Genomic DNA, 15,952 nt, shown 5'->3' with positions numbered 1-15,952 from the left:
TTAAGCCCATGAGTGGAGGAATGCATGTGGTGACACAAGGGGACATGTTTCGGCAGGCCCGGGTGATAGTGCACTTTGTGTCCCTGCCAGTCACAATGCCCTGGGAGGTATAATGGGAGGGGGGGGATGTCAGCCACCCAAGTCCCCGGGCAGGTCTGTTCATGCTGAACATTCCTAGATGGTACTGCGAAGGGTTAAAAATCTTGACGGACCTGTTCGAATGGCCGAACCCTGTGTCGGCCCTGGATTACCAGTGTGGTGGAATGCCGGCGACCAGGCAGGAGCTGGTTAATTGGATCATGTGCTGCCATTTCTTATCTGTGCCAGCTATCTTTCTATCTGTTGGGGGTTGTTATCTGGCTTTTTAGGCACCCTGAATGGCGCATGAAAAGAGTTGCGTTCAAATGTTTAATCGCTCGTGTCAGTCTTTACGGCAGCTCTGGCATTCTATTCATGAACAAAGAGGATCAGGACGAACAGACAATAGCTCTCCAGATCCAGTGGAACTACAAACCCCAGCATCTCCTGCCTGTCAAGAAGTCCTTCTACTATGAAGGTTTCCTTTACTCGAATGCTACACCCAGCTCACTTGTGAAAGGGTTAAAGCCACCGATACTTGATCTGCACGCTGCTAAAAGATGAGGTTACAGGACTTTATTCTTTACGTGTAACACAAGGAAGAGGACAGGAAATTACGGATGCCCGGTCACGCCACACGCTACCGTCTGCCTGGACCGTATTCTGTTCCCTGCCTGTATCACTACATGCACCTCCACCTGTAATATGGGTGCCATACTTTATAGACCTTACGTATTGGCCCAGTCCCGAAAACTCACACCCGCCATGGTGAAGATGGCGCTATACTGTGGAACATGGCGCCAGTCTCTCTGCAGTCTTTGTTGGCATGTCTGTCTGATTAGATACCTGCAGCCAGGGGTGTATCTTAGCAGAGCATCACCATTGGCAGGGGCAGCGGTCTACCTATTTGCCACCCGCTTCACCTAACCCCACGCCATTCCCATGCTATAACTATAATTCACCCGGCAGCTGGATCCATTACGTTAGCGGCCGTATAGTCGGGATGGTTGAGCCGGGAGCACGTGACGGAGCGGAGGGATGAGCATGGGCCCGACAGGTGCGTGACGGCTCCCTGACAGGTGATGGGATCCCATCCATAATTCACTCAGTCTTAGAATATTTATCAAGCTCGTCTTTGCTCACAGCTTGTGTGTTAGGGAACGCCCCCCCTCGGATCCATTTCACCAGCGTTGCCCGCTTACATCAGAGTAAGTTAAATTGGGAACCACTTCATTCAACCAGAAGACTACAGAGGCATGGAGGAGCACGGATGAGTATGGGAGCATGTGTCTGTTAGGCCTCATGCACACGACCGTTCCTTTTTTTGCGGTCCGCAAAAAACGGAAGCCGCCCGGGTGCCTTCTGCAATTTGCGGAACGGAACCGGTGGCCCATTGTAGCCTATCTGCAAAACGGACAAGAATAGGACATGTTATATTTTTTTTTGCGGGGCTACGGAACGGAGCAACGGATACGGACAGCACACGGAGTGCTGTCCGCATTTTTTGCGGCCCCATTGAAGTGAAAGGGTCCGCACCCTTGCGGCTCGGATGTGGACCAGAACAACGGTCGTGTGCATGAGGCCCAACACTGGACTGCGTAGAAGTCAATGGAACTGCTCAAATTCTGCGGCCTCGTGGTGACATGGGGTCAGCTGCGAGTCAGCTGATTGGCAGAGGTGCCCAGTGTTGGACCCACACAGATCTGATACTGATGGCCAAATAGGCAACATGGGAGTGTTGCTTAGTGGGATGATGGGAGTATTGCTTAGTGGGATGATGGGAGTGGAGCTTAGCTGAGGGGCCCCTGCGACCTAACTTTGCTTGTGTCCCCAGAGATACCAAATCTGCCTTTGTGAATAGAATTCAGGATTTATCAAAACTGGTGTAAAGGAAAACTGGTTTGGTTGCCCCTAGCGACCAATCAGATTCCACCTTTCATTTTCCAAAGGAGCTCTGAAAAATGAAAGCTGCAATCTGATTGGTTGCTATGGACAACTAAGCCAGTTCTACTTTACATCAGTATAAATTTCATGACTTTCTGACCATGAAGGGAGTCTTTGATGGGGAATACGTACAAGTGCATGAAGTGAGACGCTGATAAAGACTACAGATAACCCATAGGTTCAGTGACTTGGGGATCTGACAACCCTCTCGGACTCCCACATAGTCTCATTAAATGTGAGGTCGCAGGGGTCACAGGGTGCCTTGTATCCAGCTCCTACACCTCCATACCTCCCCCTCCCCTGTTTAATTATACCATGGAAAACTGAGCCCCTGCTGGAAATAATGAGCTGTCATCTGCTGAGAGAAGAGCTAATCGCACACACATCTAGGATTACGCTGGGAACCTGATAAAACAGCACCGCCGGCCGGGGAGGTTCCCAAACCGCGTCCTCCAGTGATGGGGTCTGTGCGTGAGATAATCATTAGCGACCCGCCACAGTTGCGCTGAAAAAATAGGCCCCGTCGCTGACCAATTTCCTTTTGATCAGTTTACAGTGAAATTCCTTTAGTCTGGCATTCCCTAATCCAGAAAAATCTGATAATCCGGCACATATGTTCAACACAGAGCTGCAATGGGTCATGGGACGGTTGTTTTTTTCCGTTGCGGCACTATTTTATTGAATGGTTTCCACGTAGAGAGAAGCATCAATATCAAATCAATATTACAGGCCCTATGTTCATGGTTAGAAACAAGGAGGCACATTATTTTAGTAAGGTATGCTGCCCTCCTTCGTACGTAATGTTAGAAACAGCGCCACTCTTGTTTATAGGATGTGTCCGGTATTGCAGCTCAGCCGTATTGAAGTGAATCCTGCAATACCAGACATGACCCGCGCCGTTTCTGGTTAAAGAGGGTGAGATAAGCAGAGCCAAAGATGTCTGGAAGCTGCTTATCCTCAACATACCTAGCAGTCGCACCCTGGTAGGTCCTGGTGTCTGAGGGGGCCCATCTTCTCATCAGTATTCTAAATAGCACATGGTAGGGGGTCAATGTTACAGATATGCACTGGTTCCCAGGAGCTAAGCCACATTCATCCTCAATGGTCATCCTTTGCCCTAAAGATTTAGTCATTTATATCTCTCCCGATCCTCCCCATACATATTTATGCTCAGTTTTGCTGAGAATGCACATGTTGTGATTGGGGAGAAGGGAGAAAGCCACCGCCAGATATCTTGGGCAGTGGCTTATTTCCCGAGGGCAAAAGGAAGGGGCATCTGAAATCCAACATGCCCAATCCTTATTCTCCCTGACATCAGACATGGGGGTAGGCCACCATACCCATTAGTCAGCAGGTTCAGCTGATACACATCTAATGTCTATGGCCAGTTTAATGGTAAAAATAAAGTTGTACGAGATTAAAAATAAATGTTTTTTTTTTTTTTCAGAAACAGCGCCACTCTTGTCCACAGGCTATAACTGGTATTGCACAATTCACTTACATGGGGCTTAGCTGACATAGGATAAAAAAAATAATAATAAAAAAAAAGACCTTTTTCTTTAAGCTAATACTCCCATTATTAACGGGATTGTCCAGTTTACAAAACACCTTTTTTATACCTTCTTAGTGGATTCAGAGTCAGTAGAGGGTCCTCTGCTTAGGATCCTCATCTCTTGGCCAGAGTGGAGAGCGACTATAATGATCGTCTTTCACTCTGGAGGACCTGTCCATGTCCTGCAGACAATTTATTGAATGGATACTGTGTAATTCCTAATCTCCCCTCTAGAGGCGCTGCAGGGAAATTGAACACATACTACTCTGTTTAGAAACAGATTACAGCTGATCGCTGAGGGTGCCAGCAGAAGGATTCAGTGTGATCAGCTTATCATCAAGGGCCTCTTCTAACAAGTGCAGATCATTCATAGTAAAGAATTCCTTTCAAGGAAATAAAGTCAATTAAAGGGCTTGTTTGATTTAAAGGGGTTATCCCATGACATAAAAAAAAATCTAAATCGGACATCATATAATACATGATGATCTCTAACAAAGCCAGAACCAGCCCTGTACCTCACATGGGTCCAGAGATCTCCCTAATTCATTGCTCCAATTGCTCTGTTAGATTTATTTTTAAAGCTGGCAGCTCGGGAAGGGGGAGGAGGTGTCTTTTTTCAGGGAATGTGTCCTTTCTGCTGCAGTTGGTGGCAGTTGAAAGATGGAACTGAGCATGTGCGTCCACCTCAGTGAGCAGAACAGATAAATTAGAAAAAGAGCAAACAGCAGGTGGCACTATACAGATAGATTTCATTGAATAATTCAGTAGCTATAATAAATGTTTAATTACATGCAATTACAAAAGTATTAAGATCCAGGTGCTGGTTTGAAAAATTTAGAATATTTTTTATGGGACACCCCCCTCTAATATTTTTTTTATTCTAGATGATGGTGTAGGGCAGCATTGATGATAATAGTAAAGGATAATGGGCATTAAAAGCTTCAGAAAACGAAAGGACGCTGCTTTATTACATCTCATTTATTTTGCATATGTCAGACAGGCCTTCTTCATAGGCCTTACATCTAGATTCACGTATCCTTCACATATGAAATCCTTGTACTGTCCTCATAAAATCTATTAGATCCATTAATATGTCATCTGCTCGTAGACCTCTTCTTATATATAACCTATCAGATTAAAGGATTTGTAAAAAATATATTTCTGCTTGATGTAAAAAATGGCTGTGACTTCTCAGTTTTCCAGGGTGGTTCTCCTGGGAAGATCCAAATCATAAACGCCAGGCCCAGGTCATAAAATGCAAAAATTGTAGAGGTCTGTGTGTCCTCTTATGGCTAAAGTCCCTTCGTTTTTGCAAAATAGGTGATCAATCTGACCTCATGCCCTCACCAATGTGAGTTCTCTTGAGACTCACCTCAAATGCAGCTCTCCAACCGTGAAAGGTCGAGACAAAAAAACCTGAGAAGTACCTCAGTTCTGGTTTTCTCATCAGTCATTAAAATGTGAAATCCAACCATTGGTTTCTTTAGGACTTATGTTCCAGCATCCGGTCATAATGTCTCTACCCGTTCCCATGGTGGGCACTCGTAAAGAACATCTTCAACATAACCACTGTCTATGTACCACTGATCTGCCACAGGTTCCTCTTTCAACTCTTGCCAAGTTGGGTGGTGGTTTGGAGGCAGGAACCATTGGCTATCCATTATGGCAGGTTCCTGTTGGGCCACTTCCATACTGGAAGTGTTCACCACTGAAGCATTGATCCCGGAAGGTCCCAGGTCTCCTTCCCAATACATTGATATTAAGGCTGTCTGCAGATCAAGATCATCAAAGTTGCTTCCATGCAGATGATCATTTTCAGAAGAAAAGAAGTTGTCCGCATGTCGTTCCTGTGTTCTCAGGGCTGGCAAAACAGGACTGGGCTTCTCTTGCCTCCTATGCTGCTTGTAGCTACAAGAAGAATGTGGGGTTTGGCGGTTATTTGGTCGAACAGATGACTGGTAGGGATGGTGGACGGCTACGTTATTGCACCTTGGAGGGTCAAGATGAGACGCTGGCATCCTTCTCCTTCTCAGTACGCCATTGACGAACATATCAGCATAACGAGGATCCATCTGCCAAAATCCACCTTTCCCAGGTTCATCCTTGCCTCTGGGGACTTTCATGAAGCATTTATTCAGAGAGAGGTTGTGGCGGATGGAATTCTAAAAATGGAAAATAAATCATTAAATTTGAACTGGATAGACATGTCTAAAACAATGTACCGAGGCAGATGTTGTAGTACTACAAGTCTATGCAAGCCACTATAGTTGTGGTTCCCCTATACTTGGTGCAATGCCTACCTCAGGCCTGGTTAATGAAGTATGACGTGAAAAGTAGATGAATGACCCCGTCATCTCTGACCTCCCCCACTCTCTACCTGCTCAGGTGTCCCTTACAGCCAGGACAAAGTGCCCTATTATGCAGCTGTCGCTGAGAGCAGGCAGGTAGCCTTCACATGACTATGGACAGACACCTGGCACAGACCTCACCAAAAGATGAAGCTGGTCATGAATAATGCAGTGTGTCATAGACACAGGGAGATTCCCACCTCAACATGTGCAGGTCAGTTATGCCCCCATACAAAACTCCTCTTATGTCCAATACACTGAGATCCTTTTATGTACTATAGTGAAGTAAGGGTAGAAACATAGCTGCTGTATAACCCAAAACCTGGAAGGAGTGGTTGCATTTAAACCTTCATTAGATCTTGACATGGGCCTACCCATCTGATTTGGAGAGGTTGTAACAACATCTTAAGGGGCTGCAGATGCATGCCCCTGTATAATGATATGACCCACAGACTTTGCATAGCATCTTCTGGTGCTTAGTTGATGCTATGGTATAGCTATTGCCTCCCAAATTTTGATACTTAAAGGGATTCTGTCACCTCCCCTAAGGCAAAAAACGATTTAAAACCAGCCATGCAGCACAGCTTACCTGGATTAGGCTGTGCTGTTCAATCTTGAAATCCGTCCAGCAGTTAGTTCAAAAAACGAGTTTGATCAATGAGGAAATGCGTCCTGAAGGTGCCCAGAGGGGCGTTTTTTTCTTCTGAGAGAGCCCAGTCCCGCCCCTTTTTCAGTGCCCAGCCCGCCTTCCTTTTACTTCCTAACTGCCGCCTCCAGCCTGCCACAGCCTCCCCTTCCTCTCCTCCCCCTCCCTCTTGCCGAACGAAGTCTCGCACAGGCGCAGTACCCACTGAGGGCTGCGCCTGTGCGATCATCAGGAGACTGAGGGCGGCAGCTTCATCTTCGTCACTGGGCATGCGCCGAGCCCAGTGACGTCCGATGCTCGCTCTTCCCTGCTGAGGGAAGAGCGAGCATCGGACGTCACTGGGCTCGGCGCATGCCCAGTGACGAAGATGAAGCTGCCGCCCTCAGTCTCCTGATGATCGCACAGGCGCAGCCCTCAGTGGGTACTGCGCCTGTGCGAGACTTCGTTCGGCAAGAGGGAGGGGGAGGAGAGGAAGGGGAGGCTGTGGCAGGCTGGAGGCGGCAGTTAGGAAGTAAAAGGAAGGCGGGCTGGGCACTGAAAAAGGGGCGGGACTGGGCTCTCTCAGAAGAAAAAAACGCCCCTCTGGGCACCTTCAGGACGCATTTCCTCATTGATCAAACTCGTTTTTTGAACTAACTGCTGGACGGATTTCAAGATTGAACAGCACAGCCTAATCCAGGTAAGCTGTGCTGCATGGCTGGTTTTAAATCGTTTTTTGCCTTAGGGGAGGTGACAGAATCCCTTTAAGGTCACCAATATCCTAGACCTCATGTCTTCTGCAAAGAAAGTAAAGGACATTTCTCCATAAATTCAATCTTAGGCGACAATAATCTCAGTTTCATATGTTACACACCTGCACATATAGATATACAGTATAGGCCAGTGTTTCTCAATTCTGCTCCTCAATTTCTCAGAACATCTCATGCCTTGATTTTGCAGGTGGAATTAGCGTCCCTGAATCAGTAAATACCACATGTGATCCAAATATAGAAGGTCCTCAAGGGACTTTTTGGTGTATCTTGAGGATTGGCATGAAGAATCACACATAAACCATCACCCATAACTCTACGTTGATTCTCTAGAGCTATAGACTAGTAGGGCTGACAACTAGTCATGGACTATAGATGACCAAGAAGAGACTTATACAGCAGTTATGAAACTACTTCCATCATGGGACACCTTCCTGAATAAAGTTGGGCATACACATTAGACCTTTGTCAGCCAAACCCATCAATTTTGGTGGGACCAGCCTATCATCTAATGTGTATTAGATGTATGGCCAATGTTCGTTTGGCACACATCAAGGTGCAAAAGGATTCACCTTGTTGAACATCTCCCCCACTGAGGACACATCCAAGCTTGGACGAACTGAGTTACTACGTATATGGGGGTGTTTGGCCAGCACCAGCTAAAGGTATATGACCACCTCAACCTTTGGTACTCTGCCACATGCCCACAGCTATGCATCTACCTCACCCAACCCTTGATACCGAAACGTTTCAGCTGCTACAATGAATGATCATCAGGGGCTACTTGAGACTACAGGGCAGCTCCAGAATTCGTAGCAGTGCTTGGTCCCAGCAGTCCTCGGCTTACTCCACCTTTAATGACCACAATTTGGACAATCTTATTAGGAGCTAATGAGCCAGAGGTGTATCATAGAAGGTGCAGAGGTAGCAGTTTTCCCTGGGGCTTGGTGCTTGAGGGGGCCACATACGGTAGTCACATGGTAGGTTATAGATTTTACATGGGGGCCCAAGAGCTTTGAGTTATGTTTCTGGCTGGAACGATCATCCCCTTTGCCTCATGCGCACCAAACTATTCTTACCTGCCAGCTCGGGTCAGCGTGCCTATAGTAACAGAAGTTCTGGGTGATCCAGTTGTATATGGCGGAGAGGGTCAGTTTCCTCTGCTGGCTGGCCTCCATAGCCATGCATATGAGTGTGGCATAGGAATATGGCGGTTTAACATTAGGATTTGTTCTATAATCCACCTCCTGCATAGGGTTTGGTACAGATGAAGGCAATGAAGGCCAGGCATTGGATCCCATGGTGGACTTCTGTCTCCCTGCACGAGGAGCCTGGAAGGAGGCCGTATCTCCGGCTGGGGGGCTGCATGGACCCTGGGTCTTGTTAGTTGCAGGAGGGCAGGAAATAGCAAAGGAAGACAAGTCTGAGTTCCAAATGGAAAAGTCTTGTAGCCATTGAAGGTTGGTCAAGCTGTCATCTTCTCGGATACTGTCCTTCTCCATGTGAGAAGCCTGGTGACTGGAAGAAAGGACTGGCATGGTCCCTTAAGGAAGGCCAAGGGCAGATCTGAAATAAAGTTATCACAAAATATTAGACATAGCTGACAGCATATGACAGTCCATGTCCATCTATGGTCCTTGCTCTTTTTGGCACTGATGTTCTTGTGTAATAAGCACAGTAGATCTACAGATTGTCAGCATGAACCAGGATGCCCAGGATAAACAGTATCATATGTTTCTCCTCAAGAGGAGAAATATGTCTTTAAGAGACACAGCAACTCCCATCATCTTTACTTCCATAACAGACCTGAATATAATTAACGATGATTCCTTCCATTAATGCTCAGGCAGCTAGACCACTGGAATGCAGTCCATATGCTTGGATGCTCCTTTAATTTCCTTTAAAGAGCACTTATTATCAGGCTCAACCCTATTAAACCAGGCATACTGCCTGATAGGGTTGACCCTGCTGATCAGAATGATACCTGTCTTTTGAAAATCGGTTGTGGCGTTCCTGAGAAAAAAGACCTTTATTCTTGATGCAAATTTGGGCTTCAGTGTACTGAGGGGCGTGGTCAGCAGGGGAAAAGCTGAGGTGCAGGAGGGGCTATGCCCCGCCCTTCAGTGCACTGAAGCCCTCAAATGCATAAGGAACAAAAGTCGTTTTTATTGGGAACGCCACAACCGATTTTCACAAGACAGGTATCACTGTAATCAGCACGATCCACCCTACCAGGCAGTATACCTGATTTAATACAGTTGATACTGCTGGTAGGCACCCTTTCAAAGAACATTTATGCAGCTTATTTTTGGGTGATCCTTCTGTTTGTTGGGGTTATTTCTAGCAGAGATTTGATACTGATGAACTCAACTCTCTCATATGTTATGAAGAACTATAGAGGCATAGCTATAGGGGTGCAGAGGTAGCAGTCACACTGGCTCTTGAATGGGTTCCAAGATCAGACTCATCTATAGGATGACATCTATATGGTGCAGGTTGCGGGCCTTTCTCTCTCACGCCCCTGCCACCTCTTGTTTGCCTTTTGCTCTTCATTTAGCTGCCTCTTCCCTAATGACTGTAAATATAGCCGGATAATTTCCCGCAGTGGGTGCAGGCTAAGCAGCGCCACCTCCCCCAGGACCTCACCCCAGAGACTGTTTGTTCTAACGTTCTGAGAACAAATAGCGCTTGTTCCTGCTACCTGTGCGCGTGCCGTGGTCACCCAGGGAGCGTCCGTACATGTTCACACAGCAGCAACCCTTTCATCGCTTATAATGAGGAATCACCTTACACAAGATCATAAGGCAGGTGTACTCCATGGTGGAGGACATTCTAGCCTCCATACAGTCTTTAGGAAAACCTTCATTCCTATATCATCTGTATGATATGCTATTAGTATTATTATATATTCCATATACCATATATACCACATCATATACTACCGAATATGCTACATATACCACATAAGCTTTCCTAGCACCCTGTCTGTATACCCCCTTGGGTGCGGTGCTTCGCTGAAGCCTATGCTGGTGTATGTAACTTTCCCAAGGCCCTGTTTCTTCAGCCCCAAGGACCCAATAAGGGCCAGAGAGCACGTAATACCGCTAGCATGGCGAATCAGGGGATCTACTGAGAAGTGCTTCCCGTTTCATCAGTCACTCTACCTGCTCAACTACCATGCCCTGGGCTAAACTGGGGCACATAAGACTGGAACAAATTTGCAACGCTGCCGCATGGTCAATGCCTTCGCTCTTGATGAGGAATTACAGGCTGGACAACCTCACTCCGTAGGCCTCTATTCATAATAGAATACATGGATGTAGTCTTCTGTCCTACCCACTGGTTAGTAGCTCCCATTCGTGACCGTGCTGCCGTAGGACTTCCAGAAAAATGGATAGTTTATTTACCTGAAATCTTCATTTCCGGTAGTCAGTAGGCAGCACAGCTTTCCCTCCCTTTAATAAACTCAATATTGCTCTATAAAAATACACTGGCTCCTTCCTCCTGCTCAGCTTTAGGGCCACCTGATTGATTGATTAATTGATCATTACTACTTATCGGGGGCTTTAACCCATTTGTGACTGTGCTGCCTGCGGACTACAGGAAAAGGAAATTTCAGGTAAATACATTTTCGTTATACCACAGGGATTATATAATGTATACTACAAGTACTACATATATTACACCTACCCTATACTATACATAAAATAGATAAACTACACATACTACATCATGTACTACACAGATTATATAACATACCACAAATATTACACCGACCATATACACTACATAAAATAGATAAACTACACATACTACATCATGTACTACACAGATTATATAACATATACCACAAACACTACATATATTATAACTACCATATACACTACATAAAATAAAGTACACATACTGCATATACCACATCTACTACATAGATCAGGCATGCTCAACCTGCGACCCTCCAGTTGTTGCAAAACTACAACTCCCATCATGCCTGAACAGCCTACAGCAGAAAATTGTGGGAGTTGTAGTTTTACAACAGCTGGAGGGCCGCAGGTTGAGTATGCCTGACATAGACGATATAATGTACACCACAAGTACTACATATACTACACCTACCATATACACTACATAGCATAGATATTTTACACATACTACATGCACCATATGTACCACCATACTACATATATGACAAGTCTATCTCCTATCTAATCCTGTTGTGACCGTTATTATAGATTAGGGAAAGTATTATATTACAATTACTTCTGTGCCTCACCAACAACTGGATGGCGCCTCATCATGGAGGCATACCTCACAGTTTGAGAAGCAATGTGATGTATGATTGTGTTATATTACTATATGATCTACTGGCATGGTAGTATGATAGACATGATAATAGGATAATAAATTATAGTCTGATATGATGGTAGGGATGATACTCGGCTGTCTTTTATCCCAAAGAAAAAAAAAAAAGAACACCTTCAAATCCCTGTATACTAACGTATATGACTTTGTAAATCAGTGACCCGGTCACCAGCCTGTCCTGCCTCTGCAGGTTGTAGTCCTGTTCCCCTACATCATGCAAAGGTATATATCCCCATTATTATAACTTTATCATAGTAGTGTCCCAAACCTCACCAGTATCATAGCCCCGCCAGCCCCTCTACACCAGTATGATACCAAGGCAGGGTGATACGATAGGATTGTAGTATGACGGTACAACAGGATAGTGAGATATTATAACATGATAGTATGATATAATGGGATATAATCGTATGATATAACATGATAGTGGGATATGATAGGAAGATATTATAGCATGATAATGGGACATGATAGGATGAAATTATAACATGAGATTGGGATGTAATGTAATAGAAAGATATTACAACATGATAGTGGGACATGACAGTATGATATAATAGGATATAATAATATGATATAATCGTATGATATAACATGATACTGGGATATGATAGGAAGATTTTATAGCATGATAATGGGACATAATAGGATGAAATTATAACATGAGATTGGGATTTAATTGAATGTAATGTAATTGAAAGATATGATAACATGATAATGGGATATGACAGTATGATATAACATGATAATGGGATATGATAGTACAATAATATAACATGATAATAGGATATGATAGGAAGATATTATAACGTGCTAGTGGGATAGGATAGGAAGACATGAACTATAGTGGGATATAATCATTTGATATGATGAAAGTAGGATATGATCAGATATTACAACATTGGGATAGCGGGATATGATGGTAAGATAGTATGGGATACAATACAACTGTGCTGTGTATTACAGTCAATGTAACGAGAAGTATAATTAGAAAGCTCAGATGTAGCAGAGCTGAATGTGTCATTTTAATCAACCTCTGACAAGAATATGATTTACCAGCACTCCTATGTACAGCCACAAATATTACATCTCCAGATCAAGATGATTTGAACCAAGTTTAGAGAACACCTCACTATATCTCTACAGAAAACATTACATATATAAATCCTATATAAAATAATACGTATTTTGCCATTGTGGAAAATGAAGGATTATGTAACCTGACATGAAGATCAATGCAGATTATATACAGGTAGATCGGCGTCCACCTGCGTCCTGCATTATCTGGTCTTCCCTGTAACAGCTGATAGTGCAGGAGATGGCGGTCCCCGGGGATGTGTGTGACAGGATCAAGTCACCTGGCAATTCGATCAGGATGAAGCAGCTATAATAGCAGTAAACAGGTGTCCACCTCCCCCCGGACCTGTGCTGCCCCCCAGTTTACCTTCTTTTTTTTCTTTTTTTATTGCCTATCTTTCCAGATCCTTTACTACCTATTTGATGGAGATGTAGCAGAGCTGAGTTTGTCACTGAACTCTTTGTGGCTTATCATGTTAACTCTCCTTGGCATAACTGTCCATGATTCATAGTACGCCCTATTAACCTGCCATGCTGAGACTTGTAGTTCCACCCCAGCAATAGGAAGCAAGGTACATTTCACTCTATGTCTATAGGAATTAAAAAGTTACTGTAAAGGATAAAAAAATGAAAGTAAAAAGACATATAAAAAGATAAGACAGTCTCACCTCGGGGAAGGATTAGCAGGTTGGGGCTGATGTTTCCTGATAGATGATCCCACCGCACGCTGAACTGCTAGCTCTGCCACCTTACCTCCCCGGGGAGCTCAGTCCTTTAAACAGAACTCTGACATCTGATTGGTTGTCGGTTGCCAGGTACCCTGTGCCCCCACTGGCCAATCAGATGGCTGGGATTCTCAACTGTTTAAAGGTATTGTCTTCAAACCCCTCCTCTGTGGCTGGGGCAGGAGAGCAGCCTTGTGTGTCCTCTGCAGGGGGAGTGTGACTACTGTGATGTAACGCTATCTATAGTGTATATATATATATATATATATATATATATATATATAGTGTATATATAAAATAATACATATATAATAACATATATATATATATAATATTGGCGACGGGGACTCCCAATGAAATCCCTGCCCCCAATCTTTGCTAAATCTTCCTAAATTCTGTTGCAAATTTCACCTAAAGGCTACATGCACACGAACGTTGTTTGTTTCCGTATCCGTTCCGTTTTTTTTTTTTGCGGATAGGATGCAGACCCATTTATTTCAATGTGTGCTGTCCACATCAGTATGTCCGTTCCGTAGCCCCGTAAATAAAATAAAAAAATAGAACATGTCCTATTCTTGTCTGTTTTAGGCATTGTTCCCGCAAAAAAAAAAAAACGGATGGCAATTTGCGGACTGCAAAACACGGCTGTGTGCATGTAGCCAAAAGTGGAGCAAATTTCTACAAAAAGGAGCTAGTTACAAGCAATCATAGCATAAGCGCAATTTTTCGGCAGAAGTTATGCCAGCCATCAGGCGGTGTAATAAAGTAACATGCCTAGAGAGTGACGTCAGATTTAGGCCTCATGCACACGGCCGTTGCTTTGGTCCGCATCCGAGCCGCAGTTTTGGAGGCTCGGATGCGGACCCATTCACTTCAATGGGGCCGCAAAAGATGCGGACAGCACGCGGAGTGCTCCGTTCCGTGGTCCGCAAAAAAAATATATAACCTGTCCTATTCTTTTCTGCGCTTTGCGGACAGGAATAGGCAGTTATAATAAAGGCTGTCCGTGCCGTTCCGCAAATTGCGGAACGCACACGGACGCCATCCGTGTTTTGCGGATCCGCGATTTGCGGACCGCAAAACACACAACGGTCGTGCGCGTGTAGCCTTAGGCTGGGTTCACATCACGTATTTGCCCTACGTTTAACGTATATGTTTGAAAAACAAAAAGGCGCATAAGCGCAGTAAAAAAAAAATCTGCAAACGTTAAAGTATCCTTTTTTCTTTTTTTTTTACAATGGAACTCTATTGTGACAAATGGCATCCGTAACATCTACTTTTTTGTATACATTAAACATAAGTCAGTTATTATGCCACGTGCGCTTTTTGGCGCAATTTTTTTAAATTTCCGCCATCCTGTAAAACAACGCATCGGGCGATAACGTTGATTAATCTCCCCAAAACTATAGCTTTTGGCCAGGGCTGTTGTTTTGGGGTGCAGTGATGCGTATTAGGCCCCATTCACAGGACGGTGGGGCCGCCGTCCCAGTGTTGCGGACCACAAACCACAGGTCCGCAAAACCCGGGCACTGGCCCCGTGAACTTTGCATCACAGCGCGGACCCATTGACTTGAATGGGTCTGCCAATCGCAAGATACGGCAAAAGATAGCGCATGATAAGGAAGCCCATGGATGCACATGGAAGCTCTTCCAATCTGTGGCTCCGCAAAAGATAAGACATGTCCTATCTTTTGCCGTATCTTGCGAATCGCACAGCGATGTGGGGTCCACACTGCAGGTGCCCGTGTTTTACAGACCTGCAGTTTGCTGTCGGCACTATGTGCACGGCGGCCCCACGGTCATGTGAATGGGGCCTTAAAGGAACTGCCCACCTAAGACAACCCCTTATCTTCTCCGGAGACTGATGGAGTCTCACATGCCAGACAATGCTCTGTGGGAACACGTGGGGGCTCGGTTTATTGTCGGCGTGTTCCCACACAATTCGTTAAAGGGGTGATCCAGGATTAGAAACACATGGCGCCACCTCTGTCTAGTGGTTGTGTCTAGTATTGCAGCTGAGTTCCCTTGAAACAAATAGGAGCAGTGCTGTAGTAACCAGCCACGTCCACTACACATTAGACAGCGCTGTTACCGGTCCCCAACAGCTAAACAGAGGGGGTGCGGGGTGTCACCCATCCCCCCATCAATCTGATCTTCATGGCCTATCCATATGGAAATTCTGGAAAATCCCTTCAAGTATATAGATATGCATTGATAATATGGATCTGTCCAAAAAGTTGAGTGATATGTAATACTGCCACCTAGTGACAAAACAAGGAACCTAAAAAGTTGGACACTTCCTGCCTCCCCTCTGGCCTTGTCATAGGGATATTATGTAACCTAAAATTATATTTTGTGACATAAAATGCAATTTTGTCTGCGGCAGTAATATTTTGTGCCATATTATAATTTTTTGACAGAATTTAGTTTTATGATTTTTTCAGTCTCGGTATTCTGCTTAGCCTAGCAAG

At 44.8% G+C, this 15,952-nt stretch overlaps 1 protein-coding gene across 1 annotated transcript; it reads right to left on the bottom strand.

Moving 5' to 3' along the window:
- Nucleotides 1–4,388: 4,388 nt before the first annotated feature.
- On the bottom strand, nt 4,389–13,515 carry LOC122945689 (forkhead box protein J1.2-like). The gene is made up of 3 exons (XM_044304835.1): nt 13,425–13,515; nt 8,397–8,883; nt 4,389–5,736 (listed from the first exon to the last, which is right to left on the bottom strand). Exons 2-3 carry the CDS (start codon nt 8,853–8,855, stop codon nt 5,083–5,085), a joined length of 1,113 nt encoding a protein of 370 aa, XP_044160770.1. The 5' UTR covers nt 8,856–8,883; nt 13,425–13,515; the 3' UTR covers nt 4,389–5,082.
- Nucleotides 13,516–15,952: the final 2,437 nt, after the last annotated feature.

This window comes from Bufo gargarizans, chromosome 8, assembly GCF_014858855.1.
Source record: "Bufo gargarizans isolate SCDJY-AF-19 chromosome 8, ASM1485885v1, whole genome shotgun sequence".
Lineage (NCBI taxonomy): Eukaryota > Metazoa > Chordata > Amphibia > Anura > Bufonidae > Bufo > Bufo gargarizans.
The sequence above is the reverse complement of the archived record's forward strand: the minus strand, read 5'-3'. Positions and strand labels throughout refer to the sequence as shown.